The following is a 27,941-nucleotide window of genomic DNA, read 5'->3' on the forward strand; positions in this document are numbered from 1 at the left end:
GGGATCAAACAACTACACTTTGATAACAATATTTGATTGAGATACTATAGTTTATGTCTTGAAGGATGAATGGATGATTTTGCTTCTTCATTTTGGCAGCCTTTTTACTTAGTGCATAGTCTTTATGAGTGTAAGAGTACCACTACATGACACTCCTTCAAATCTAATACGTGGTGTATCTGAGTCCTTCTTCCATCCCATTTTTCTCTGTTCTTTCTTTCTTCATAGATTACACTGAAATTTCCATTTTTTAAACATATATTTCAATTTTAGTTTATTTAAATTATTTTTTTTAATCCTCTTTAAATTGTGCATTATATGCAAGTCAAAATACAGGAAAGAATGTTTCTTAACCTTTTGTTTTCTGTAAACTTCAATTTCTCATCAATTTTGAATGTTCTATTTTAATCCAATGGAGTAAAAGTGTGACACCATTGTTCTTAACAGTGATCTTGGAGTCAGAGATGCTTTCATTGTTCTTCCCCATGCTTTTCTCCTTCTATTCAGCACTTTTTCTATCCATTTCAACATTTTCACTGCCCTCCAGACCTCCTTTTAGGTCTGCCGGAAAAATGCTCCAATTTCCCACTGACTCCCATTATACTCTTTACTTGAAACGAGCATCTGAGCACTAGTAATTTTTTGGTAAGAATAATGAGCATCCGAACATTATAGTGCCCTCTCACCCATAACAAACTATATATGTCTATGTATTTATTTATTTCTATAGCTAAGTGAGATGTCTCAAGAGAATTTTATTTTCATTATTTATTGATGTATACATTTAATTATGGATTATCCAGTGAAATGTATTGACTATCTAACTAAAAATTTCAAACAAAAAATATAAACTACCTCTGAAGCTGCTATTCTAATTAAAGCAAATGCTCTAGTTACACTCTAATATTAGTCTAAGTGGCACACAAAATGTATTCTATTTACTAAAGAATAGAAAATCCAGTGTATTCACAGCTATGCTTCCACTCTTTTCATTGGGGCAATAATCCTCAAGTATCTCCACATGTCCTAATGTAATTCTCACCAGTGAAAGACACGTTTCAGTGAATGCTTGCAGATGTATTGCTTTAATATAAATTAAGCTATAATATTCAATGATTCCAGCAGATTTGCTATCCACCTTTTATTATTAAGCATCTTCTAAAAAGAATATATTACCTGTCTGCTACAGCTGAACCACACCACTTTATATTGTTGTCCTCCTTTAATTTGAGACTTTCTAAAGTGTAATGTTAGTTTCAAGTAATGTGCTTGTTTCGTGCTACTGATAGCTCCTTGGCATTATTATTTTGAATATAATATTTCGCTGTATGGTTTTCTTTAGGTGCAATGTTTTCCATAATGGCATCAGTCGAAACTATATGTCTACTTATTGCTGCAGCAATATTTAATGGAATTTATCCAGCAACACTATCATCATTTCCAGGAATGTGCTTCGTTATTATGGCAGCATTCCAGATAATCACCTTTGTGTTGATTCAGTAAGTACTAAAGCTTTGGGATTTCATTTGTTTACATATTCTTCAGGCATCACACATTGGTTTTTCTAAAACATTCACATGTAAATTCATAAACTGAGATGCTTATAATACTTTGTGTAGGCTTGGCAAAAGTTTAACATAGCTGTAAGCGAAGATTTATATCAATAGTATATTTAGATTTGTAGCATATAAATATAGTAGTCATTATCACAGGTTTTTTTCACACTTTTCATAAATTAAGGCATGTAGTAACTAACTTTATCTTGACATGACTATGACTTTTCAATGGAAAAGAAAGTGATACTAATTTGTATACATATACTTTGTCTTTTTCCTCTGACAGCGGCATTTAACTGAGGCAATTAAAGCCTGCAGTTCTTTTTATATTGTTGTGGGGTCTTTTATGACCTCTTTGATGAGTAGTCGCGGCATTAGAAATAGCTTTATAACCTTTTCCAGACTGATAGATCTCAATAACTTTCATTCTAATTTATTACAGAATTTCTTTGGATTGCGGAATGATGTCTAGCTTTTGAGGATCATTTGGTCTGCTTCACTTTGTCAGGCAGATCATTTTTAAGTTATTGTTTGAGAACAGGTGTGTCAGTAATCAGCTTTGGGAGTTTCAAGGGAATTTGAACTCAGCTTCCAAAAGATGTGATAAATCACAGTTAATTTCTGTTTTAAGGGGTGAAGGTGCAATCCCTTTTTCATTCAGGGCCCTGTAAGTCAGAATTTCTATTTCCCATAATAAAAAACACCTTAATTTAAACACTGCATTTTGTGTTTATTTGTGTTAACTTTGTCTAATATTTTAATTCATTTGGTGATCCGAAAGATTTAAGTGTGACAAACATGCAAAAAAATAAGAAATCAGGAAGGGGGCACTTTTTCACACAACTGCATATATAGTATATGCCACCTAAATAAAAAATCTCCCACGTTTCACCCCTAAATACAAATATATTCCACACCATTAATGTATAATTAGCCACTGAGCAATCCACCATTTAAAATATCAATTCAAATTCCAGCATTGTGATTCCATGAACTATAATTAGCCACATTTCCCCACTCAGTAAAAAATAAGTTAATAAGTCACTCTCTTATTTCCCCAACTCGTTATCCATTGTACTTCACTTCTCCCAATTCAATGCTAGTCGCTGTCTTGTGTTCTCCTTCCCAATGCTCCTCTTCCTCAATTCTTTACAAGTCACTGCCCACTCTTGTGTCCTCTCTCCCTGCACTGTGCTCATGTCTCATCAATTCCACTCCACTCTGCTACTCTGCCCATCAAATTCATTGCAAGCCATTGTCTTGTGTCCTCTTCTCCTTCATCGTTGTACTGTATCCCATTTTGCAGGCAGTGCGATAATATCATTGAGCCACTGGCATCATAGAGACACAGCTTGACAGGTGGCTGGGAAAGGCTTCCTTTAGGCATGCAGCTATTTTATATTGCAGTCAGTAGAGCTGCAGAAAAGCTGATGTGCACTGCTAACAATGATGACATAGATTATGATGAGAGCACAATGTGTATGATCCCCACCCTCCGCCACCACCTCCACCCTCCGTGTCTTGTACCTGGGTGATTGCCCAGATTGCTCTCATTATAATCCACAGTTGCTGACAGTCTTCATTATATGGTGGAAATTGAGGTCACTGTTTGGCTTTTAATTGCTATAGCAGCCCATTGTAGCCAACTGACTTCATGATAGGGGCAGTGGTGAAGTGGGCGGGTAGAGGGAGCTGTGAAATGGCTCCTGCTTGTTCAATCTCAGTCATGACAATATCAATCTTGATGTGATAATTGATATCTCATTATGACATAAAGTTAAATCCAATAGCTGGAAGAAGTTAAAGTTTTATGAATTGTTGGAGTTGCATGCCCATGTCGAATAGACTTTGTTGAGCTGACAGCAGATTGTGCTATGTTAACTGTTAGAGTTTATGTGTAGTTCCTCTCTTGTTGTGAATTCTGTGGCAAAGCTCCCTCCTGTGGTCACAAGTGGTACTTCGGCTGATTCTCTCTGTGAGCTTCTGTTGGTGGAGGGAAGTGGTACTGCGGCTTCTGAGTTTCTTCCCTCAGGTGATCTGGTGAGGTCGTTAGGTGCTTCTCTACTTAACTCCACCTAATGCTTTGATCCTGGCTTCCTGTCAATGTTCCAGTGTTGGACTTGCTTTTCCCTGGATCATTCCTGTGGCCTGCTGCTCTGCATAGCTAAGTTCTTCTTTGCTATTTGTTTGCTATTTTTTCTGTCCAGCTTGTCTAATTTTTTGCTGGAAGCTCTGGGACGCAAAGGGTGTACCTCCGTGCCGTTAGTTTGGTACGGAGGGTCTTTTTTCCCCCTTTGCGTGGTTTTCTTTAGGGTTTTGTGTAGACCGCAAAGTTACCTTTTCTGTCCTCGCTCTGTTAAGAAAGTCGGGCCTCACTTTGCTGAATCTATTTCATCTCTACGTTTGTCTTTTCATCTTAACTCACAGTCATTATATGTGGGGGGCTGCCTTTTCCTTTGGGGTGTTTCTCTGAGGCAAGGTAGGCTTATTTTCTATCTTCAGGCTAGTTAGTTTCTCAGGCTGTGCCGAGTTGCATAGGCAGAGTTAGGCACAATCCACGGCTGCCTCTAGTGTTGTTTGGAGAGGATTAGGGATTGCGGTCTGCAGAGTTCCCACGTCTCAGAGCTCGTTCTATGATTTTGGGTTATTTTCAGATCACTGTATGTGCTCTGACCGCTATGTCCATTGTGGTACTGAATTGCCTTTCATAACACTCTCTAGACTGAATTGTATGACCTCTCAGTTTTGTCTGTGTCAGTTCTTCCCTTTTTAAGGTTGACCCTGGCTGAGTACTGTCTGGAAACTCAACAAAAACGATAAGTAGACTATTTTCTCATTTCCTTTTTTCATTCTGATTATACTTCCTCCTTGTTGGCCAGTGGCAGTGGCCTAATGTGTTTCCCAGTGAAGATTGCAGACAATGAAACAAGAGAGACCATTATAGTTAAAAACAGATTTTTTTACTGTATTCTTCAAAAATAAGTACTCAAAATAGATAGCTGGTACAATACTTAATACATCTTACATATGACAATGATAGAGGTTTCAGCATAATGAAATAGAGAAAAAAAAATCACAAAATCCAGTCATTCTTTAAAAATCGTAAATAAATTCTTTATTTTATTAAAAAAAATGATGACATAGATATAATCAGAATGCAATAAAGGAACTGTTTAAACTTTTTAACTTGCATGATAGTTTTTCTCCATTTTATTTGATGCCCTGTCAGCCTGTAGATTCCTTGCACTTCAGTAGATAAGGATTAACTGCTGTACATTCAAGTTTTTGCAGGGTAGGCAACTCAAATTCTCACTCGCTAAATTCAGCTTAATCTTACAGATACAGATTCTGCAGCTGCATACCATTCCCTGACATGAATAGCAATCCATTTAGAGCAGCTTCCTTCTTTGATGCTCACATGAGGCCAGACATCTTTCTCTAATTTCCCTCACCAGACTGGCTGCTATTAGGGTTGAGCGAAACGGATCGTTCATTTTCAAAAGTCGCCGACTTTTGGCAAAGTCGGGTTTCATGAAACCCGACCCGATCCCTGTGTGGGGTCGGCCATGCGGTACGCGACTTTCGCGCCAAAGTCGCGTTTCGTATAACGCGCTTGGCGCCATTTTTTTCAGCCAATGAAGGGGCGTGGGCAGAGTGATGACATAGGCGTCCACGCCCCTAAGACCTATCGCCATGTTGTCGCTTGTGCGCTGTAGCGATTTGCACTGTGTAACACCAGCTCTTCAGTTCAGGGACGGACGGAGCAGAGAGATAGAGAGAGAGAGAGAGAGAGAGAGAGAGAAAAAAAAAAAATCCCATTGGCTTTGCATTGGGTTTCGTGTTTCGGTCGATCCTCGACTTTTCGCCATAATCGGCCGATTTCACTCGACTCGACTTTTGAGATAGTCGGGTTTCGCGAAACCCGGCTCGACCCTAAAAAAGTCAAGGTCGCTCAACCCTAGCTGCTATGAGTCCACTCACTGTTATAAGGTAACACACTCAAACTCACAACGATCTTATGACTCCTGGTGAGCCGTTTTGACTCAATGATGTTCCTTTTGGGGCATCTCCTTTCTTTACTCCCCTATGCTCCACCTCAGTTGTACTCCAGTTCAGGTGTACTCACTTCAATCTGTAACTAGGTCTTCTGAAACTCTCAATCTCACTCTCTCTAACATTTAATCACTAACTCTTCCATTTGCTTTGTCTACTTAGGGTCTACAGACCACCAAAACCCCTTATATCAGCTAAACCATTTCTGATCTTGAAAGGTTTTACAGTACCAGTTAATTCTATTATATCTAAAATCCATTTTTAAAATATGTTATGTACAGAAATGATCATGTATCATGCTCAACATATCCATTTAGGAATTTCTATTTCATAGTGAAATATAGTGTGTTCATGAGGGCATTAACAAAAGTTCAATGTAATATTTATCGAAACTGCATCAAAAGGAACCTGACATCAGTTTTTTCTCATATGAGGTAAGGCCTGTACCTGTAAGACCTAATATACATCATTATAATATTCTGTATATATACCCCCAATCCGGCCTGCAAAACAAGAAAAATACCTTTTATTATACTCTTCTACAAGGGGGTCCGGTCCAATGGGCATCTCTGGATTTGTTTCAGCACCTTATCTCTTCTTGCGGTCGCCATCTTCCTTCTCTGCTTTGAGTGGATGATGCCTCCTACATCATCCACACAGTGCCCAGCATCATGTTCCAATGTTGGCTTACTTCTCTCTACCCTTTCGTGAGCAGAGTAAAGTACTGCGGTGCGCATGCACCGGCATTCTTTGGCCTTTTCCTGCAGCTGTTCACTTCAGTACTTTGTTCTGCCATCGACGGGGCAGGGATAAATACTCATGCGTAGGATTATGATGCTGGACACTTTGTGGATAACATTTGAAGCATTACCCACACAAAACAGAGGAGGAGGATGGTGACCGCAAGAAGTGAAGAGGCACTGAATCAAAACCAGAGATGCCCATCTGACCGGACCCCCCTGTAGAAGAGTATAATGAAAGGTCTTTTTCTTGTTTTGCAGGCCACATTGGGGCTGTTTATACTGCATATTGGAATGCTGTATATGAGGGCTTAAAGGTACATGCCTTATCTTATATGGGAATAACCTGGTGACAGGTTCCCATTTAATCAGAATGTTCTGAAGGTGTTGCAATTTTCAACATTCCTTTACATCCGGAATACTCGATGTTCTCAATTATGAAAATAATGGCTGCTGTAAACGGTAAATTCTTTCCCAATGTCTGAGTGCTGATGATTCTGCTGAAAGATGAGATCTGCAACATGCAACCAATTCCCTTTTCACTTTTACGCTCCTACATCATATTCACTGTTGTCCAGGAAACAGAAATATGAATTGTGTGATTGACCGTCAAGCTGGACGATGATTCTTGTACCTGTTGAAATAGTATGGAGAGAGGTACAGTAGATGGTCAATAGCAATGATACCAGCACCTGGCTAATAACAAATGGTGTATCTGAAGGCACAAAAGTCAACTTCTTCAACCATCAATCCCGTACTGCACAGCTATATTTATTTACAGAAAATGACATGTCGCTGTTTCTACTTGTACAATTTAGATACTGAATCCCTAAGTGCTAGCAACCTGTATAGTTTAAGCTATATCTTACCTCCTTCACTCCCTAGAGTGCTGAGCATTGTCCTATTAAAATCGTACTTGTTTCCTTGTTTGTCGATGTACAAATTATGCTAAATATTCCACTTACCAGTAAATTGTGTAATTGATAGTCTTAAATACTTTATTCTTGGCTCAAACACTTTGGATATATTTAATAAATTATAGGATCCCGGAAGAAACATGTTTATGAGTACGGGAATGTGGACCTATTCATGATAGGCTATATCATACCCAATCTAAAATACTATTAATTCTCTTATGTGCAATCTATAACGTTTAGAGGGACAGGTGTTGGTATATTGCATGTATGTCGTTCTAAAATGGTCGTTAATCTTTTTTGCCAAAATTGTTCCTTTTCAACAATAAATGTGTTTCTCTTACATACATAAATGAGCACAGTATTTACAAGAAATGATATCTAGACTCTCAAAACAAGTTACAGCTGGTGGCTTGGTCTAGAGCAATCTTTCTCCATCATTTGAGATGACTACTAAAATAATGATCAATGTTCCTTGAAAACTATACCTAATTAACCAATTTGTCTCATTAAAATGTTGTTCACAGAACTTAGTAATCGTATAAATACCTACAAAAAGTACAGATATAATTTTCCATTATGGTTTGGTTGCTGAAGACCACAATATGCTGATAACAATTCGTGTTACTATATGGCAAAGTTACATATTATAAAAATACTTTGTAGGCATACAGTGCATTCTCTTCTTTTGTATTGGTTAATTTGCTAATATATCCTAACAGCATATCATTCTTAAACATACCATGCTATCACTACCAGAGAGAGCTTAGAAAGGCACTAAAGCATTTTTTTCCTTTAAAGAGCAGACTAGGCAACTAATAAAGAATTAAGTAAATACTCTTGTGTATGTCTAGTGTACTCTTGTCTTAGTTGATGATCCACTTTCAGGTTGTCCACCATGTTTTTGTAGAAATCGCAGGAACGCGGGATGTCATCATGGACAGGAGGCAGATTATTATTGTTATTATTTATTATTATAGCGCCATTTATTCCATGGCACTTTACATGTGAGGAGGGGTGTACATAATAAAAACAGGTACAATAATCTTGAACAATACAAGTCACAACTAGTACAGTAGGAGAGAGGACCCTGCCCGCGAGGGCTCACACTCTACAAGGGATGGGTGAGGATACAGTAAGTGAGGATAGAGCTGGTTGTGCAGTGGCATGGTCGATCAGTGGTTACTGCAGGTTGTAGGCTTGCCAAAAGAGGTAGGTCTTCAGGTTCTTTTTGAAGGTTTCGATGGTAGGTGAGAGTCTGATATGTTGTGGTAGAGAGTTCCATTGTAGGGGTGATGTGCAAGAGAAATCTTGTATGCGATTGTGGGAAGAGGAGATAAGAGGGGAGTAGAGAAGGAGATCTTGTGAGGATCGGAGGTTGCGTGCAGGAAAGTACCAGGAGACGAGGTCACAGATGTATGGAGGAGACAGGTTGTGGTTGGCTTTGTATGCCATGGTTAGGCTTTTGTACTGGAGTCTCTGGATAATGGAGAGCCAGTGAAGGGATTGACAGAGGGGAGAGGCCGGGGAATAGCAGGGGACAGATGGATTAGTCGGGCAGCAGAGTTTAGAATAGATTGGAGGGGTGCTAGAGTGTTAGAGGGGAGGCCACAGAGCAGGAGGTTACAGTAGTCGAGGTGGGAGATGATGAGGGCATGGACTAGTTCAAGAGTTAACAATTTTATTTAACAGTAAACACACTCCACCCAGGGAGAGATAGATTGCAGGGTTGTGGTAGGGAGTTGGGCGGAATGGGGAGAGTGGCAGGTTAGGACAGGGATGAATGATAGTTCAGCAACTAGAGAGGTGAAACTTATCAGACTGTAGTCTTCTTGTGTGCGGTGTCTTAGGGTTCCAATGGTGACACCGACAGCAGTGACACTTGATGTCACGAAGAGGTCTGTGATGAACGGTGATCCAACGGTGGCACCAACAACAGCGGTGCATGGCATCTTGACGTAGTCTTTGAGGAGAGAGTAACTTTCCCATACCCACGTGAGCCCGGCATGGTACTGAGTCCAACGTATGAAACCGCCGGAACAAGACTTTGCTGCGTGGTCTACACTGATCCTGGGTAACGGAGCATGGGCCTGGACGCCTGTCTCTCACGGTGTCACAAACCCGGTGCAGTCTCTGGCGTCAAGTCTGAGTCACCTCCAGGCTCGGAGGATGGCAGAGGATTGTTGGTTAGTCATTCACCAGCGGTGGACCTGTATGCTTGGATAATGATGGGTCGGTCTGCACAAACGTGTCGCTCTGCCCTGTCAGCAGACACAGCACCTGACTCACCGCTCAGCTTTTTCGCCCGGCTTCTGTCTCCTCTCCCATGCGCAGCGGTATTTATATCAGCCCCGCCTACTACAGTCAAATGCAAGGGTTCATCCTGGAATGAATGTCTTCCCCCCTGCAACATGGGTGACAGCCCTGGCAGTTCTGGAGCCAGCATAAGCAAGGTACCCCCGTACTATTCAATCTTTGCAATCTTGCAATGATTTCTAACATTGGAGACCTCCTATGCTAAATCAGTAATACTCACCTTATTACTATGTCTATCCTGTCCTGATTAACATCATGGCTGCAGTCCATGATTCAAGTTGACATTAATCAAATGCCTAGCTTATTTGTACATAGATTCCACTAGAGCAAATAAAAGGAACACATGAATATGAAGTTATTTTCCATGAATTAATTGTTGCCTATTATGCTCTGAGGTCTGGCGAGAGCCCAGAGCATAATAAACACAAGATGTAGATAGAAAAAAAAACCTCACCTGACCTCTCACCTCTCAGGCTGTATACTCCCCTGTCGCATCTCATCTCCAGCCCACTGTTCACCATACACTCCCTGACAGAAGTTATGTCGCTTATCCATGTTATGTAAATAAAAGCTTATAACCTGACGTTAAATTCATCCATTGGTTGTATAAATTATTCTTTTGAAAGCTGAAGCCCTCCGAAATGTGGTTTAGTTTAAGAAAATAAATTGGCATCAATACAGAAATATTGATCAGTTAATGGACACAGAATGGGCACATTTTGGCAAGACAAAAGTTTTGTCGCCTGGTCATATAATGCACCCAATCCTAGTTTACATACTCACCTGTGCTCAGTAAATGATCAGTTAATTAGTGTGTGTGTATAAAAAGAAACCCAGCACCCCAGACCTTCACTTGAACTGCAACTTGAGCTCTGACAACATGCCAAAAATCCACCCTGTGACCAAAGCCAGGATTATCAAGAGGCTGAAGACCAGATCTACTGCAGAGGTGGATGGCACCTTTAATGTGTCTCAGCGTCAAGTACAAAGAATTAAAATAAGATTTGAAGAGATTGGAGAAGTGTTTGACAAGCCCAGGTCCGGCAGACCCTGCAAGACAACTGCTCAAGAGGAACATTTGTTGGTGAGATAATCCAAAGCAAACCCCTCTTCCACTGTAGCAGAGCTCCAACAGCCCTGGTAACCTCAAGTCCTTGTGTCAACTAGAAAAGTTTGTAGGATTCTGTCTTGAAATGGCCTCCATGGTCGAATCAGTGCCCAGAAGCCAGCACTAAACAGAAGGCAAATAAAAAAAGTGTGGCATTTGCAAAGCCCCACAGCCTGCTAAACAGATGGACGCTGGAAAAATGGCAGAAGGTGGATTTCTCTGATGAATCTTCAGTAGAATTATACCACAGCCACTGTAAATAATGCAGGAGACCTACTGGAGCCCGTATGGATCCAAAATACACCCAGAAAACAGTTACATTTGGTGGTGGAAAGATTATGGTCTGGGGTTACATTCAGTATGGGATTGTGCAAAACATTTGCAAGGTGGAAGGCAATATCAATAGCCTAAAATATCAAGAATTATTATATTAGCTGCCTCTTATATTCCAAATCATAAAAGCGGTCAAATTTTGCAGCAGGATGGTGCTCCATCTCATACAGCCATCTCTACAACAAAGTTCCTCCAGGAACATAGGCCATTGTTCATATGAGCCTAAACTTTGACTCTCGAATTGATTATTGTGTTGCTATCCATGGAGGACAGAGACACAAGGTCATTGAACAATCAATGTTTGCTAATATGTTTATTACCTATTTTATATGTCCATGTAGCTTGTTGACCTGCAAACAGTGAAGGACAAAGCAGATTATATGCAGTTTAATTAAATATTCAAACAATGAGAGTTGACCTCATCCCACCTTCCCCCTGACTTGTGGATGATGGTTGAAGAACAGATGTGGGTATAAAAAGCAATCTTTATCATTCTGGAAGGAGACTCTACAGAATAACAGCCAAGGCACCATGGCTCCATCAAAAGGGATACAAATTTTACACTCTACATGATACCAGCTTAAGGGACCATAGCCCCAGCTGGAGGGATACAGATCTGCCCCATTGACCATCATTGAACCCATGGAGATGTTCTGAGAAGCCAGGTTGAGACCATCAGCTCACCTGGTCCCATGGAAACATTTGAAGCCAGGTTTCACCATCTTGTCACCTGGCCCCATGGTGACGTTAAGAGAAGCCAGGATGGGAACACCGGTCACCTGGTCCCATGAAAACATTCAGAGAAGCCAGGTTGGAACAATCTTGTGTATTTTCTGGGACTGTTCTATGTTATTTTCTGTTGGTGGTTTAATAAAGTATTGTCACACTGTTTTACCCTGAACTTGTGTTGTTTGAGTATTATTATTCCCACAAGGAAGGAGTGTGGGCATTCAGTGGGATGAGCCCTGGTCCATGCAGTCTTTCTAAAGACAGCTGAGCCAATGTATGAGAGCACCCACTGACTCTCATGTATCCACAGGTGGATTTAGAAAATATTAGCAAAATAATAAATATTAAAATTGAGATTTTTTAGGAGTAAAACAGAAAAAATACAGTGACATGACAAGAATCTGCATAGTTAATTATACGGTAAATAGTTGTGAGTTAAATTTATGTGTGAGATAGCCAAGATGATTGTCTATAAAATGGTAGTAGTCTCACGTATGAAGAAGTAAAAAATGAGATATGAGGCCTGAAAGTCAAAAGTTCAAGACATTTTTATCCTTTTGCTCATCAATGTAGATGAAATTTAGCCACAATAATGACCACAGTGCCCACAACAATGTATGATGCCTTTAATGACACCCAAAACAGTATTATAACTTTTGTCCCTCTACAAAGTAGGATGCCCAGTCTGTGATCTAACCTTACTGCATGATGCCCACGTGTCCACCTCCACAGTAAGAACCCCAACTGTATAATGCCCACTACAAAGCATAATAGCTCCCGCAGTCCTTCAAACAGCATGGTAGTATCACAATCCATCAACAGTATGATAGCCCTCATAGCCCCCCATACATTAGGATGCCGCTACACAATATGATGGCCTCTATAACCCTCCACAAAGCAAGGTGGGCCCTACAGTCTTCCACACAGTATGATCATTCTATCAGTCTCCTAGACAGTATGTTGGCCTCCACAGCAACCAACTCAGTAGGATGGTCCCTACAAAACCCCTCACAGCATGATTCCCCTCAACTTCCCATAGGAAACTGATAAACTTGCCCAATTTGCCTGATGGGCAGTTCTGTTCTATGAAGCACATGAACTGACGCTCTATGCGGCAGGCAAAATTAGCAAAAAAAATGATACTATTATGGAAGCTGTTTCATATTTGTGAACAGTCAAGAGAGTATGCTTAACATTAGAATACATTTCAAAAACCTGACCTGCACATCCAAACATAGACTGAGTGTGAACAGGTGCTGAACCCAGAGTCGCCAACTCGTATATAGTTAAATAAATAGGGCAGCACACTGCAGCGCCAAAACATGCAAACTTGAAAAAACGAAATTTGAACTGCATTACTGCACTAGAAATATGAAAAATGAGAGCTTTTAGCGCACAAAAATGGCCAATTTTATGTGTACCTCGTAGCCACGTTAAAGCATCTCTCTTATACGAGGTCCTACGTTTGACCTACCTCACTGAGAATAAACGTCTCCATCTGAATGGGTACATGTAGAAACCTCTTCTTGGACTCAAATTCTCTCTCTATGTGGAGGGGTATTGGACCTACTATAATTAAAACACCTGAAGCTAGGAGGCGGGGAGTGCACGATCAGAAGGCTAGAGAATACATTTCAAAAACCTGACCTGCACATCCAAACATAGACTGAGTGTGAACAGGTGCTGAACCCAGAGTCGCCAACTCGTATATAGTTAAATAAATAGGGCAGCACACTGCAGCGCCAAAACATGCAAACTTGAAAAAACAAAATTTGAACTGCATTACTGCACTAGAAATATGAAAAATGAGAGCTTTTAGCGCACAAAAATGGCCAATTTTATGTGTACCTCGTAGCCACGTTAAGGCATCTCTCTTATACGAGGTCCTACGTTTGACCTACCTCACTGAGAATAAACGTCTCCATCTGAATGGGTACATGTAGAAACCTCTTCTTGGACTCAAATTCTCTCTCTATGTGGAGGGGTATTGGACCTACTATAATTAAAACACCTGAAGCTAGGAGGCGGGGAGTGCACGATCAGAAGGCTAGAGAATACATTTCAAAAACCTGACCTGCACATCCAAACATAGACTGAGTGTGAACAGGTGCTGAACCCAGAGTCGCCAACTCGTATATAGTTAAATAAATAGGGCAGCACACTGCAGCGCCAAAACATGCAAACTTGAAAAAACAAAATTTGAACTGCATTACTGCACTAGAAATATGAAAAATGAGAGCTTTTAGCGCACAAAAATGGCCAATTTTATGTGTACCTCGTAGCCACGTTAAGGCATTTTTGTGCGCTAAAAGCTCTCATTTTTCATATTTCTAGTGCAGTAATGCAGTTCAAATTTCGTTTTTTCAAGTTTGCATGTTTTGGCGCTGCAGTGTGCTGCCCTATTTATTTAACTATATACGAGTTGGCGACTCTGGGTTCAGCACCTGTTCACACTCAGTCTATGTTTGGATGTGCAGGTCAGGTTTTTGAAATGTATTCTCTAGCCTTCTGATCGTGCACTCCCCGCCTCCTAGCTTCAGGTGTTTTAATTATAGTAGGTCCAATACCCCTCCACATAGAGAGAGAATTTGAGTCCAAGAAGAGGTTTCTACATGTACCCATTCAGATGGAGACGTTTATTCTCAGTGAGGTAGGTCAAACGTAGGACCTCGTATAAGAGAGATGCCTTAACGTGGCTACGAGGTACACATAAAATTGGCCATTTTTGTGCGCTAAAAGCTCTCATTTTTCATATTTCTAGTGCAGTAATGCAGTTCAAATTTCGTTTTTTCAAGTTTGCATGTTTTGGCGCTGCAGTGTGCTGCCCTATTTATTTAACTATATACGAGTTGGCGACTCTGGGTTCAGCACCTGTTCACACTCAGTCTATGTTTGGATGTGCAGGTCAGGTTTTTGAAATGTATTCTCTAGCCTTCTGATCGTGCACTCCCCGCCTCCTAGCTTCAGGTGTTTTAATTATAGTAGGTCCAATACCCCTCCACATAGAGAGAGAATTTGAGTCCAAGAAGAGGTTTCTACATGTACCCATTCAGATGGAGACGTTTATTCTCAGTGAGGTAGGTCAAACGTAGGACCTCGTATAAGAGAGATGCCTTAACGTGGCTACGAGGTACACATAAAATTGGCCATTTTTGTGCGCTAAAAGCTCTCATTTTTCATATTTCTAGTGCAGTAATGCAGTTCAAATTTCGTTTTTTCAAGTTTGCATGTTTTGGCGCTGCAGTGTGCTGCCCTATTTATTTAACTATGCTTAACATTAGCACTGCAGTATACTTATACAACACATTAGATAAGCTCTGGACAGGAGAAGTGTGTGAGCATCTAGCAGCAGTGGCAACTTCAGAAGCCTCACAGTATAACAATTTGATGGGCCAGGCAAGGAGGTGTCTGCCAGAATAGACTAAGCTCTGGCAATCATGGCAGCAATAGTACAGTATGACACTTTAAAACACAATGGACAGACAGGAAATGTGTGGCTGACAGAGCAATTTAGTGACAGTAGCAGCGATAGCAGCAAAGTCATGTGGCATAGAAATCTATAGGGAAAGACAAGGTTCTGACTGGCAGTATAGGGCCAGCACTGGCTGCCTTAGCAACAGCACAGTATAGATAACTTAATGGACACAGAATATATGCCCAGCTAGGTTGGCCCATTGGAACTGGCAGCAGCACAGCAGTGTAGAACACAAGAGACAAGCAATCAGATACTTTGGCTAATTTAATTATTGGCACCATGCATAGGTGAATGAAAGTTGGTATTGATACCTGCTTGATTAAAATTGTTAAGTTTCAAGGATTTCCACATTCAGTCCATTGGTTTGGACAAAGCCACCGACCATGATGAATACCCTCTCTGACAGGGCTGAATATGACAGTATGCCCAATGAAGACAGGGCCAATTCATGTCACTGGTTCTGTCTGATGGCCCAGAATTCTATGGGAATGTTCAGCTGATGCATCTATGTTTGCTGAAATTAATTAAGTTAGTGCAGCAGCTAATCCATAGTATCAAATATACTTCTCCATCATGTAAAATAAACTGTTGTTGTTAATGACTTGACAACTTATTCTAGGCTTAAGCTTGAACAAGTGGAAGAGTATAGGCTTTGTGGAGAGCATAGTGGTGTCTAGTGGTCAGAAGTACAGTTCACGTATCATTGTAATGTGACAATTTGGACTTTCCATAACGTCTGATGGTACTCCCCTGACACGGATTTTAGCCCCAGCTGGGACTTCCATTTCCTATATTTCTGCAACTTACTGCAACTTTGTCTCCTGCACAAGCGAGGTTGGATAAAGACCCGGAACAAGAGTCGAAACATTACCTCTGTAATTTTTTTCGGTGGTATATTAACCCCTCTGTGACCTTAGACGTACTATCCCGTCGAGGTGCCCTGGGCTTATCTGACCCTGGACGGGATAGTACGTCATAGCCGATCGGCCGCGCTCACGGGGGAGCGCGGCCGATCGCGGCCGGGTGTCAGCTGCTTATCGCAGCTGACATCCGGCACTATGTGCCAGGAGCGGTCACGGACCGCCCCCGGCACGTTAACCCCTTACCGGCATCGGACGTACTATACCGTCCGATGCCGGCTCCCCTGCTTTGATGCAGGGCTCCGCGGTGAGCCCGCACCAAAGCCGGGACATGTCAGCTGTTTTGAACAGCTGACATGTGCCCGTAATAGGCGCGGGCAGAATCGCGATCTGCCCGCACCTATTAACTAGTTAAATGCCGCTGTCAAACGCAGACAGCGGCATTTAACTACCGCTTCCGGCCGGGCGGCCGGAAATGACGTCATCGCCGACCCCCGTCACATGATCGGGGGTCGGCGATGCTTGTGAATGGTAACCATAGAGGTCCTTGAGACCTCTATGGTTACTGATTGCCCGTCGCTGTGAGCGCCACCCTGTGGTCGGCGCTCACAGCACACGTGCAATTCTGCTACATAGCAGCGATCAGCAGATCGCTGCTATGTAGCAGAGCCGATCGTGCTATGCCTGCTTCTAGCCTCTCATGGAGGCTATTGAAGCATGGCAAAAGTTAAAAAAAAAAGTTTAAAAAAATGTGAAAAAAATAAAAAAAACATAAAAGTTTAAATCACCCCCCTTTCGCCCCAATCAAAATAAATCAATAAAAAAAATTATCAAATCTACGCATATTTGGTATCGCCGCGCTCAGAATCGCCCGATCTATCAAATAAAAAAAAATATTAACCTGATCGCTAAACAGCGTAGCGGGAAAAATATTCGAAACGCCAGAATTACGTTTTTTTGGTCGCCGCGACATTGCATTAAAATGCAATAACGGGCGATCAAAAGAACGTATCTGCACCGAAATGCTATCATTAAAAACGTCATCTCGGCACGCAAAAAATAAGCCCTCAACCGACCCCAGATGATGAAAAATGGAGACGCTACGAGTATCGGAAAATGGCGCAACTTTTTTTTTTTTTTTTTTTAGCAAAGTTTGGAATTTTTTTTCACCACTTAGATAAAAAATAACCTAGTCATGTTTGGTGTCTATGAACTCGTAATGACCTGGAGAATCATAATGGCAGGTCATTTTTAGCATTTAGTGAACCTAGCAAAAAAGCCAAACAAAAAACCAATGTGGGATTGCACTTTTTTTGCAATTTCACCGCACTTGGAGTTTTTTCCCATTTCTAGTACACGACATGCTAAAACCAATGATGTCGTTCAAAAGTACAACTCGTCCCGCAAAAAATAAGCCCTCACATGGCCAAATTGACGGAAAAATAAAAAAGTTATGGCTCTGGGAAGGAGGGGAGCGAAAAACGAACACGGAAAAACGAAAAATCCCCCGGTCATGAAGGGGTTAACCCCTGGCACACCGCGATCAAAGATGATCGCGATGTGCCGGCGGTGCAGGGAAGCACCGCGCAGGGAGGGGGCTCCCTGCGGGCTTCCCTGAGACCCCCGGAGCAACGCGATGTGATCGGGTTGCTGCGAGGGTCTCACCTCCCTCCCTGCTCCCTCCAGCCCCGGATCCAAGATGGCCGCGGATCCGGGTCCTGCAGGGAGGGAGGTGGCTTCACAGAGCCTGCTTAGAGCAGGCACTGTGAAGCAGCCTGCACTGCTATCAGATCAGTGATCTGACAGTGTGCTGTGCACACTGTCAGATCACTGATCTGTGATGTCCCCCCTGGGACAAAGTAAAAAAGTAAAAAAAAAAATTTCCAAATGTGTAAAAAAAATAAAAAAAAATATTCCAAAATAATGAAAAAAAAAAAAAAATATTATTCCCATAAATACATTTCTTCATCTAAATAAAAAAAAAAAACCAATAAAAGTACACATATTTAGTATCGCCGTGTCCGTAACGACCCGACCTATAAAACTGTCCCACTAGTTAACCCCTTCAGTAAACACCGTAAGAAAAAAAAAAAAAAAACAGGCAAAAAACAACGCTTTATTATCATACCGCCGAACAAAAAGTGGAATAACACGCGATCAAAAGGACAGATATAAATAACCATGGTACCGCTGAAAGTGTCATATTGTCCCGCAAAAAACGAGCCACCATACAGCATCATCAGCAAAAAAATAAAAAAGTTATAGTCCTGAGAATAAAGCGATGCAAAAATAATTATTTTTTCTGTAAAATAGTTTTTATCGTATAAAAGCGCCAAACATAAAAAAATGATATAAATGAGGTGTCGCTGTAATCGTACTGACCCGAAGAATAAAACTGATTTATCAATTTTACCAAACGCGGAACGGTATAAACGCCTCCCCCAATAGAAATTCATGAATAGCTGGTTTTTGGTCATTCTTCCTCACAAAAATCGGAATAAAAAGCGATCAAAAAATGTCACGTGCCCGAAAATGTTTTCAATAAAAACGTCAACTCGTCCCGCAAAAAACAAGACCTCACATGACTCTGTGGACGAAAATATGGAAAAATTATAGCTCTCAAAATGTGGTATTGCAAAAAATATTTTTTGCAATAAAAAGGGTCTTTCAGTGTGTGACGGCTGCCAATCATAAAAATCCGCTAAAAAACTCGCTATAAAAGTAAATCAAACCCCCCTTCATCACCCCCTTAGTTAGGGAAAAATAAAAAAAAATGTATTTATTTCCATTTTCCCATTAGGGCTAGGGTTAGGGCTAGGGTTAGGGCTAGGGCTAGGGTTAGGGCTAGGGTTAGGGTTAGGGCTGGGGCTAGGGTTAGGGCTAGGGTTAGGGTTAGGGCTAGGGTTAGGGCTAGGGTTAGGGCTAGGGTTAGGGTTAGGGCTAGGGTTAGGGCTAGGGTTAGGGCTAGGGTTAGGGTTAGGGCTAGGGCTAGGGTTAGGGCTAGGGTTAGGGCTAGGGTTAGGGCTAGGGTTAGGGTTAGGGCTAGGGCTAGGGTTAGGGTTAGGGCTAGGGTTAGGGTTGGGGCTACAGTTAGGGTTGGGGCTAAAGTTAGGGTTAGGGCTAGGGTTAGGGTTGGGGCTACAGTTAGGGTTGGGGCTAAAGTTAGGGTTAGGGTTTAGATTACATTTACAGTTGGGAATAGGGTTGGGATTAGGGTTAGGGGTGTGTCAGGGTTAGAGGTGTGGTTAGGGTTACTGTTGGGATTAGGGTTAGGGGAGTGTTTGGATTAGGGTTTCATTTATAATTGGGGGGTTTCCACTGTTTAGACACATCAGGGGCTCTCCAAACACGACATGGCGTCCGATCTCAATTCCAGCCAATTCTGCGTTGAAAAAGTAAAACAGTGCTCCTTCCCTTCCGAGCTCTCCTGTGTGCCCAAACAGGGGATTACCCTCACATATGGGGTATCAGCGTACTCAGGACAAATTGGACAACAACTTTTGTGGACCAATTTCTCCTGTTACCCTTGGGAAAATACAAAACTGGGGGCTAAAAATAATTTTTGTGGGAAAACAAAAAGATTTTTTATTTTCACGGCTCTGCGTTATAAACTGTAGTGAAACACTTGGGGGTTCAAAGTTCTCACAACACATCTAGATTAGTTCATTGAGGGGTCTAGTTTCCAATATGGGGTCACTTGTGGGGGGTTTCTACTGTTTAGGTACATTAGGGGCTCTGCAAACGCAATGTGATGCCTGCAGACCAATCCATCTAAGTCTGCATTCCAAATGATGCTCCTTCCCTTCCGAGCCCTCCCATGCGCCCAAACGGTGGTTCCCCCCCACATATCGGGTGTCAGCGTACTCAGGACAAATTGGACAACAACATTTAGGGTCCAATTTCTCCTGCTAACCTTGGAAAAATACAAAACTGGGGGCTAAAATATAATTTTTGTGGAAAAAAAAATATTTTTTATTTGCACGGCTCTGCGTTATAAACTGTAGTGAAATACTTGGGGGTTCAAAGCTCTCACAACACATCAAGATGAGTTCCTTAGGGGGTCTACTTTCCAAAATGGTGTCACTTGTGGGGGGTTTCTACTGTTTAGGTACATTAGGGGCTCTGCAAACGCAATGTGACGCCTGCAGACCATTCCATCTAAGTCTGCATTCCAAATGGCGCTCCTTCCCTTCCGAGCCCTCCCATGCGCCCAAACGGTGGTTCCCCCCCACATATGGGGTATCAGCGTACTCAGGACAAATTGGACAACAACTTTTGGGGTCCAATTTCTCCTGTTACCCTAGGGAAAATACAAACTGGGGGCTAAGAAATAATTTTTGTGGGAAAAAAATTTTGTTTTATTTTTATGGCTCTGCATTATAAACTTCTGTGAAGTTCTTGGTGGGTCAAAGTGCTCACCACACATCCAGATAAGTTCCTTAGGGGGTCTACTTTCCAAAATGGTGTCACTTGTGGGGGGTTTCAATGTTTAGGCACATCAGTGGCTCTCCAAACGCAACATGGCGTCCCATCTCAATTCCTGTCAATGTTGCATTGAAAAGTCAAACGGCGCTCCTTCCCTTCCGAGCTCTCCCATGCGCCCAAACAGTGGTTTACTGCCACATATGGGGTATCAGCGTACTCAGGACAAATTGGACAACAACTTTTGAGGTCCAATTTCTTCTCTTACCCTTGGAAAAATAAAAAATTGGGGGCAAAAATATATTTTTTGTGAAAAAATATGATTTTTTATTTTTACGGTTCTGCATTATAAACTTCTGTGAAGCACTTGGTGGGTCAAAGTGCTCACCACACCTCTAGATAAGTTCCTTAGGGGGTCTACTTTCCAAAATGGTGTCACTTGTGGGGGGTTTCAATGTTTAGGCACATCAGTGGCTCTCCAAACGCAACATGGCGTCCCATCTCAATTTCTGTCAATTTTGCATTGAAAAGTCAAACGGCGCTCCTTCCCTTCCGAGCTCTCCCATGCACCCAAATAGTGGTTTACTGCCACATATGGGGTATCAGCGTACTCAGGACAAATTGGACAACAACTTTTGAGGTCCAATTTCTTCTCTTACCCTTGGAAAAATAAAAAATTGGGGGCAAAAATATAATTTTTGTGAAAAAATATGATTTTTTATTTTTACGGTTCTGCATTATAAACTTCTGTGAAGCACTTGGTGGGTCAAAGTGCTCACCACACATCCAGATAAGTTCCTTAGGGGGTCTACTTTCCAAAATGGTGTCACTTGTGGGGGGTTTCAATGTGTAGGCACATCAGTGGCTCTCCAAACGCAACATGGCGTCCCATCTCAATTCCTGTCAATTTTGCATTGAAAAGTCAAACGGCGCTCCTTCCCTTCCGAGCTCTCCTATGCGCCCAAACAGTGGTTTACTGCCACATATGGGGTATCAGCGTACTCAGGACAAATTGGACAACAACTTTTGAGGTCCAATTTCTTCTCTTACCCTTGGAAAAATAAAAAATTGGGGGCAAAAATATATTTTTTGTGAAAAAATATGATTTTTTATTTTTACGGTTCTGCATTATAAACTTCTGTGAAGCACTTGGTGGGTCAAAGTGCTCACCACACCTCTAGATAAGTTCCTTAGGGGGTCTACTTTCCAAAATGGTGTCACTTGTGGGGGGTTTCAATGTTTAGGCACATCAGTGGCTCTCCAAACGCAACATGGCGTCCCATCTCAATTTCTGTCAATTTTGCATTGAAAAGTCAAACGGCGCTCCTTCCCTTCCGAGCTCTCCCATGCACCCAAATAGTGGTTTACTGCCACATATGGGGTATCAGCGTACTCAGGACAAATTGGACAACAACTTTTGAGGTCCAATTTCTTCTCTTACCCTTGGAAAAATAAAAAATTGGGGGCAAAAATATAATTTTTGTGAAAAAATATGATTTTTTATTTTTACGGTTCTGCATTATAAACTTCTGTGAAGCACTTGGTGGGTCAAAGTGCTCACCACACATCCAAATAAGTTCCTTAGGGGGTCTACTTTCCAAAATGGTGTCACTTGTGGGGGGTTTCAATGTTTAGGCACATCAGTGGCTCTCCAAACGCAACATGGCGTCCCATCTCAATTCCTGTCAATTTTGCATTGAAAAGTCAAACGGCGCTCCTTCCCTTCCGAGCTCTCCCATGCGTCCAAACAGTGGTTTACTGCCACATATGGGGTATCAGCGTACTCAGGACAAATTGGACAACAACTTTTGAGGTCCAATTTCTTCTCTTACCCTTGGAAAAATAAAAAATTGGGGGCAAAAATATATTTTTTGTGAAAAAATATGATTTTTTATTTTTACGGTTCTGCATTATAAACTTCTGTGAAGCACTTGGTGGGTCAAAGTGCTCACCACACCTCTAGATAAGTTCCTTAGGGGGTCTACTTTCCAAAATGGTGTCACTTGTGGGGGGTTTCAATGTTTAGGCACATCAGTGGCTCTCCAAACGCAACATGGCGTCCCATCTCAATTTCTGTCAATTTTGCATTGAAAAGTCAAACGGCGCTCCTTCCCTTCCGAGCTCTCCCATGCACCCAAATAGTGGTTTACTGCCACATATGGGGTATCAGCGTACTCAGGACAAATTGGACAACAACTTTTGAGGTCCAATTTCTTCTCTTACCCTTGGAAAAATAAAAAATTGGGGGCAAAAATATAATTTTTGTGAAAAAATATTTTTTATTTTTACGGTTCTGCATTATAAACTTCTGTGAAGCACTTGGTGGGTCAAAGTGCTCACCACACATCCAGATAAGTTCCTTAGGGGGTCTACTTTCCAAAATGGTGTCACTTGTGGGGGGTTTCAATGTTTAGGCACATCAGGGGCTCTCCAAACGCAACATGGCGTCCCATCTCAATTCCAGTCAATTTTGCATTGAAAAGTCAAACGGCGCTCCTTCCTTTCCGAGCTCTCCCATGCGCCCAAACAGTGGTTCACTGCCACATATGGGGTATCAGCGTACTCAGGACAAATTGGACAACAACTTTTGGGGTCCATTTTCTCCTGTTACCCTTGGTAAAATAAAACAAATTGGAGCTGAAGTAAATTTTTTGTGTAAAAAAGTTAAATGTTCATTTTTATTTAAACATTCCAAAAATTCCTATTAAACACCTGAAGGGTTAATAAACTTCTTGAATGTGGTTTTGAGCACCTTGAGGGGTGCAGTTTTTAGAATGGTGTCACACTTGGGCATTTTCTATCATATAGACCCCTCAAAATGACTTCAAATGAGACGTGGTCCCTAAAAAAAAATGGTGTTGTAAAAATGAGAAATTGCTGGTCAACTTTTAACCCTTATAACTCCCTAACAAAAAAAAAAATTGGTTCCAAAATTATGCTGATGTAAAGGAGACGTGTGGGAAATGTTACTTATTAAGTATTTTGTGTGACATATCTCTGTGATTTAATTGCATAAAAATTCAAAGTTTGAAAATTGCGAAATTTTCAAAATTTTCGCCAAATTTCCATTTTTTTCACAAATAAACGCAGGTACTATCAAAGAAATTTTACCACTATCATGAAGTACAATATGTCATGAGAAAACAGTGTCAGAATCACCAGGATCCGTTGAAGCGTTTCGGAGTTATAACCTCATAAAGGGACAGTGGTCAGAATTGTAAAAATTGGCCTGGTCATTGACGTGCAAACCACCCTTGGGGGTAAAGGGGTTAAGAATAAAATGTAAACACTTTTTTCAAAATTCAAAGACAGAGTGTGGCTGTTACTTTGCTAGACTATGCTATCTGGATTTATTTCAGATTCAGCCTGCACCTAACGTTTTAGACTGAGTGTACGCCATTTACTTTTTCTCGGATCTGAGTCCCTGGCGATGTAGTGTGTTACTGATGATAGCCTTTTTGTGGGTGTGGTGGGTCCATGGCTGTTGGCTTCCATTAGGTAAATATACCCCGTGGTTACACATTGTTTTTTACAGTGATATGTTCCAGTACTGCGGGTGGGTGTGCTCGGGCATCTTGTTTACCTTGTGACTTTATATATTAGTGGTTGTTTCCACATTATTACTATTACATTAATGCACTTTATATATTTTTGTATTTGGTGCTTGACCACTATCGTCTGCAGTCTGGATTAACTGATTAATTAAATATATATATAACTACCCAATGTGTTTAGAGCTTGTTTATTCATACAGTATGTTTGTCATACTAATTAACACTACCCTGGGTTGTATCAGATGTTAATCTATCCACCTTTTCAGCCACACCTGCCGGGCCTTTCATGTACTTGATCCTATTCCCCTATTTATAAATTTATTATTTTATGTGTTTTTATTGATGCTGTTATTGGAACAAATAAAGTTTACATTGTTCTAACCAGTTTTGATGGTAGCCTTTGTTATGGTGGTCCCAGGTCTATGCAGGTCATTCACTAGGTCCCCCCATGTGGTTCTGGGATTTTTGCTCATCATTCTTGTGAGATCTTGCATGGAGCCCCAGATCGAAGGAGATTATCAGTGGTCTTGTATGTCTTCCATTTTCTTATTATTGCTCCCACAGTTGATTTCATCACACCAAGCTGCTTGCCTATTGCAGATTTAGTTTTCCCAGCCTAGTGAAGTGCTACAATTTTGTTTCTGGTGTCCTTCGACAGCTTTTTGGTCTTCACCATAGTGGAATTTGGAGTCTGACTGTTTGAGGTTGTGGACAAGTGTCTTTTATGCTGATAAGGTCAAACAGGTGCCATTACTACAGGTAATGAGTAGAGGACAGAGGAGCCTCATAAAGAAGAAGTTACAGGTCTGTGAGAGCCAGAAATGTTGCATGTTTTTGATGACAAAATACTTATTTTCCACCATAATTTGCTAAATAAATCTTGTCAAATCAGACCAGGTGATTTTCTGGATTTGTTTTCTCATTTTGACTCTCAGAGTTGAGGCCTACCTATGATATCAATTACAATCCTCTATCATCTTTTTAAGTGGGAGAACTTGCACAATTGGTGGGTGACTAAATACTTTTTCCCCACTGTGTCTGTCTGTGTGAAGTGAAAATTGACTATGATGGTGGTGATGACGTTGTATAGTTGTTATTTACAGATGCGGCCTAGATGAGAGACAAACAAGCATGAGGAATAGGGGTATGAGGATACCTTGAGGCTTGCTCTGATTGCTAACAGTTGCTTTGTATGCTGATGGAGAACTGTAGTACGTAGTAAACTGTATTGGAAAAAACAGTAATCTTGCCCAGCATGCAATCTTCAAAATTTCCAAATAAAAAAGTTTTATTAATCCATTAAAAGATACAAAAACATGCAAGTTTAAAAACAGGACATCCTGCAAAAATATGTAAACTTTCCTGTAGGTAAATTGCTTGTTCCATGTTTGGGGTGCGCACTGTCCGCATGCAGAATATTGTACTCCACTATATATTTTCTGTAGATGGATGCGTTGATGCATCCTGTCTCAACATCACCTTCCAACAAGGGTTGAGCAACTTTTCTTTTTATAGGATCGGGTCGGGTTTCACGAAACTCGACTTTTTCAAAAGTCGGGTCGAGTGGAATCGGCCGATCCTATAGAAAAGTCGGGGTCGGGGTCGGCCGAAACTCGAAACCCAATGCAGTGCATTGGGTTTCTAATGGTTCCTAGGGTCTGAAGGAGAGGAAACTCTCCTTCAGGCCCTGGGATCCATATTTAAGTGTAAAATAAAGAATAAAAATAAAAAATATTGATATACTTACCCTCGGACGCGCCCTGGTTCTTACCGGCAGCCTTCCTTCCTAAGAATGAGCGCCTGAAGGACCTTCGATGACGTCGCGGCTTGTGATTGGTCGCGTGAGTGGTCACATGGGCGTCACGCAACCAATCACAAGCCGCGACGTCATCTAAGGTCCTTCAGGCGCTGAGTATATACCTATTAGGAATATACTCACCCTCGGACGCGCCCTTGGACGCTTCCTTCCTAAGAATTAGCGCCTGAAGGACCTTAGATGACGTCGCGGCTTGTGATAGGTCGCGTGACGCCCATGTGACTGCTCACGCGACCAATCACAAGCCGTGACGTCATCGGAGGCCCTTCAGGCGCTGATTCTTAGGAAGGAAGGCTGCCGGTGAGAACCAGGGCGCGTCCGAGGGTGAGTATATTAATATTTTTTTATTTTTATTCTTTATTTTACACTTAAATATGAATTCCGATACCGATTCCCGTAATCTTAAACATATCGGGAATCGGTATCGGAATTCCGATCCCAGTTCAGAAGATCGCCGACCTCATGGCCGACCCCACACAGGGGTCGGGTTTCATGAAACCCAACTTTGCCAAAAGTCGGCGACTTCTGAATCTGGCCGACCCATTTCGCTCAACCCTACTTCCAACCAAATGTCCAAAAATGGAATGGATTTTGATTAGATTGTACAGGTGAATGAGAGGTTGAGACACAGCATCAAGCTGTATATTGGTTGTATATAATAGCAGCTTATTTATCAATTCCAATATATGCACATCCAGATTTGACCGGGACTTTGAGTGAGGAAGTGCCCCAGCTGCAGGCATTCAGCATACTGATGGATGGTGGCACAGTAAGTAGTGTCACTCACTGACACCTCAGGCTGGTGTTACCTACCTGTCAGGGGTGTCACTAGGCACTTAGAGACTAGGATCTGAGACTAGGATCATACTGAAAGTGCACTGCCCCAAATCTCCTGTTTGCTTTTTTTAAAATAAACTTTATTACTTGTAGATGCAGCCAAGCACACATATAAGGCCTCTTTCACACTTCTTTTGGCAGGCGTCCATCATAATGTGTCGGCATGACGTATCGACGGATGCGTAAAAAATAGTGAAAAACGGATGCAACGCATACAGTATTTCGACGGATCCGCTAGACGGTTCTGTCGAAAAACTGGATCCATTCCATCCGTCTTGTCTGTTTTTACCATCCGTTTTGTCCGTTTTTTTATGGATCCATTTTCCATGCCTAAAAATGGGAGTCTCCCAAATGTGATTAGCTACTGGAAAATAAGGGAAACCTATATATGGACTGTTTTTACACCCCATCTTTGACAGGGTTTAGAGAAAGTGGCAGAGATGGAAGGAGTACTAGTAAAGATTGCGACCATATGTTCTGATGTTATTTTTGAGACCAGTAGGCTGGCAATAATAGTTCGGGAAAAGGAGGCAGCAGCAAGAAAGAGGATTCTACAACAGCGATGTCGCCGGTACCACCTATGGATACATCCCATAAACGCACAGCGAATGACCCGGGGCGTGTATTCATCACTCTACATGGAGTTGCGGCAGAACCCGGATAAATTCTTTAACTATGTGCGAATGAGATAGGAACACTTCGATGTTTTGTTGGAACTTGTTGGGAATGTAATCCGAAGGAAGGACACATATTTGAGGTTTTCCATCTCACCGGCGGAGCGGCTGATGGTGACACTGCGGTAAGCCTTTTTTATGTATTTTTTTATCATTGTTAATAGTTAATGGCATGTGCACATGTTGCTTTTTTTGCAGCGGGTAACAGTGCCCTGTAAACCTATGGAAAACCACATCAGCTTTGAACATGCTGTAGAAAATACTGCGATGAAACACTGCGTTGCATTTTTTGCAGCATGTCCATTATTTTATTATTTGTGCCCATTCCACAGTGTTTAACACCTGCTCCATAATAGGAATGCACAGATGTAAAAATGCTGGTTTAAATGTGCAATAAAACAGAAAAATGCTTTACATGTCTATACACCCTTATCATCACTGGCTTTCCACAACAGATTCCAAATTCTGGAAAATGGGGAGGATCCTCAATCTACAAGCGGGATGGAGACCCTAAATTAAAATATTGTAACTAACTCCTCTATGAGAAAAGAAAA

At 41.5% G+C, this 27,941-nt stretch overlaps 1 protein-coding gene across 3 annotated transcripts in view; it reads left to right on the forward strand.

Annotated features, from left to right (window-relative positions):
- The window catches only part of LOC138681526 (proton-coupled folate transporter-like), a 730,145-nt gene that overhangs the window by 526,585 nt on the left and 175,619 nt on the right, over positions 1-27,941 (forward strand). For all 3 annotated transcript variants that reach the window (XM_069769104.1, XM_069769106.1, XM_069769105.1), the window contains one exon: positions 1,343-1,499. In XM_069769104.1, the coding sequence (XP_069625205.1) occupies positions 1,343-1,499 (157 nt within the window). The remainder of the gene's footprint in view (positions 1-1,342; positions 1,500-27,941) is intronic.

Source organism: Ranitomeya imitator, chromosome 5 (assembly GCF_032444005.1).
Source record: "Ranitomeya imitator isolate aRanImi1 chromosome 5, aRanImi1.pri, whole genome shotgun sequence".
Lineage (NCBI taxonomy): Eukaryota > Metazoa > Chordata > Amphibia > Anura > Dendrobatidae > Ranitomeya > Ranitomeya imitator.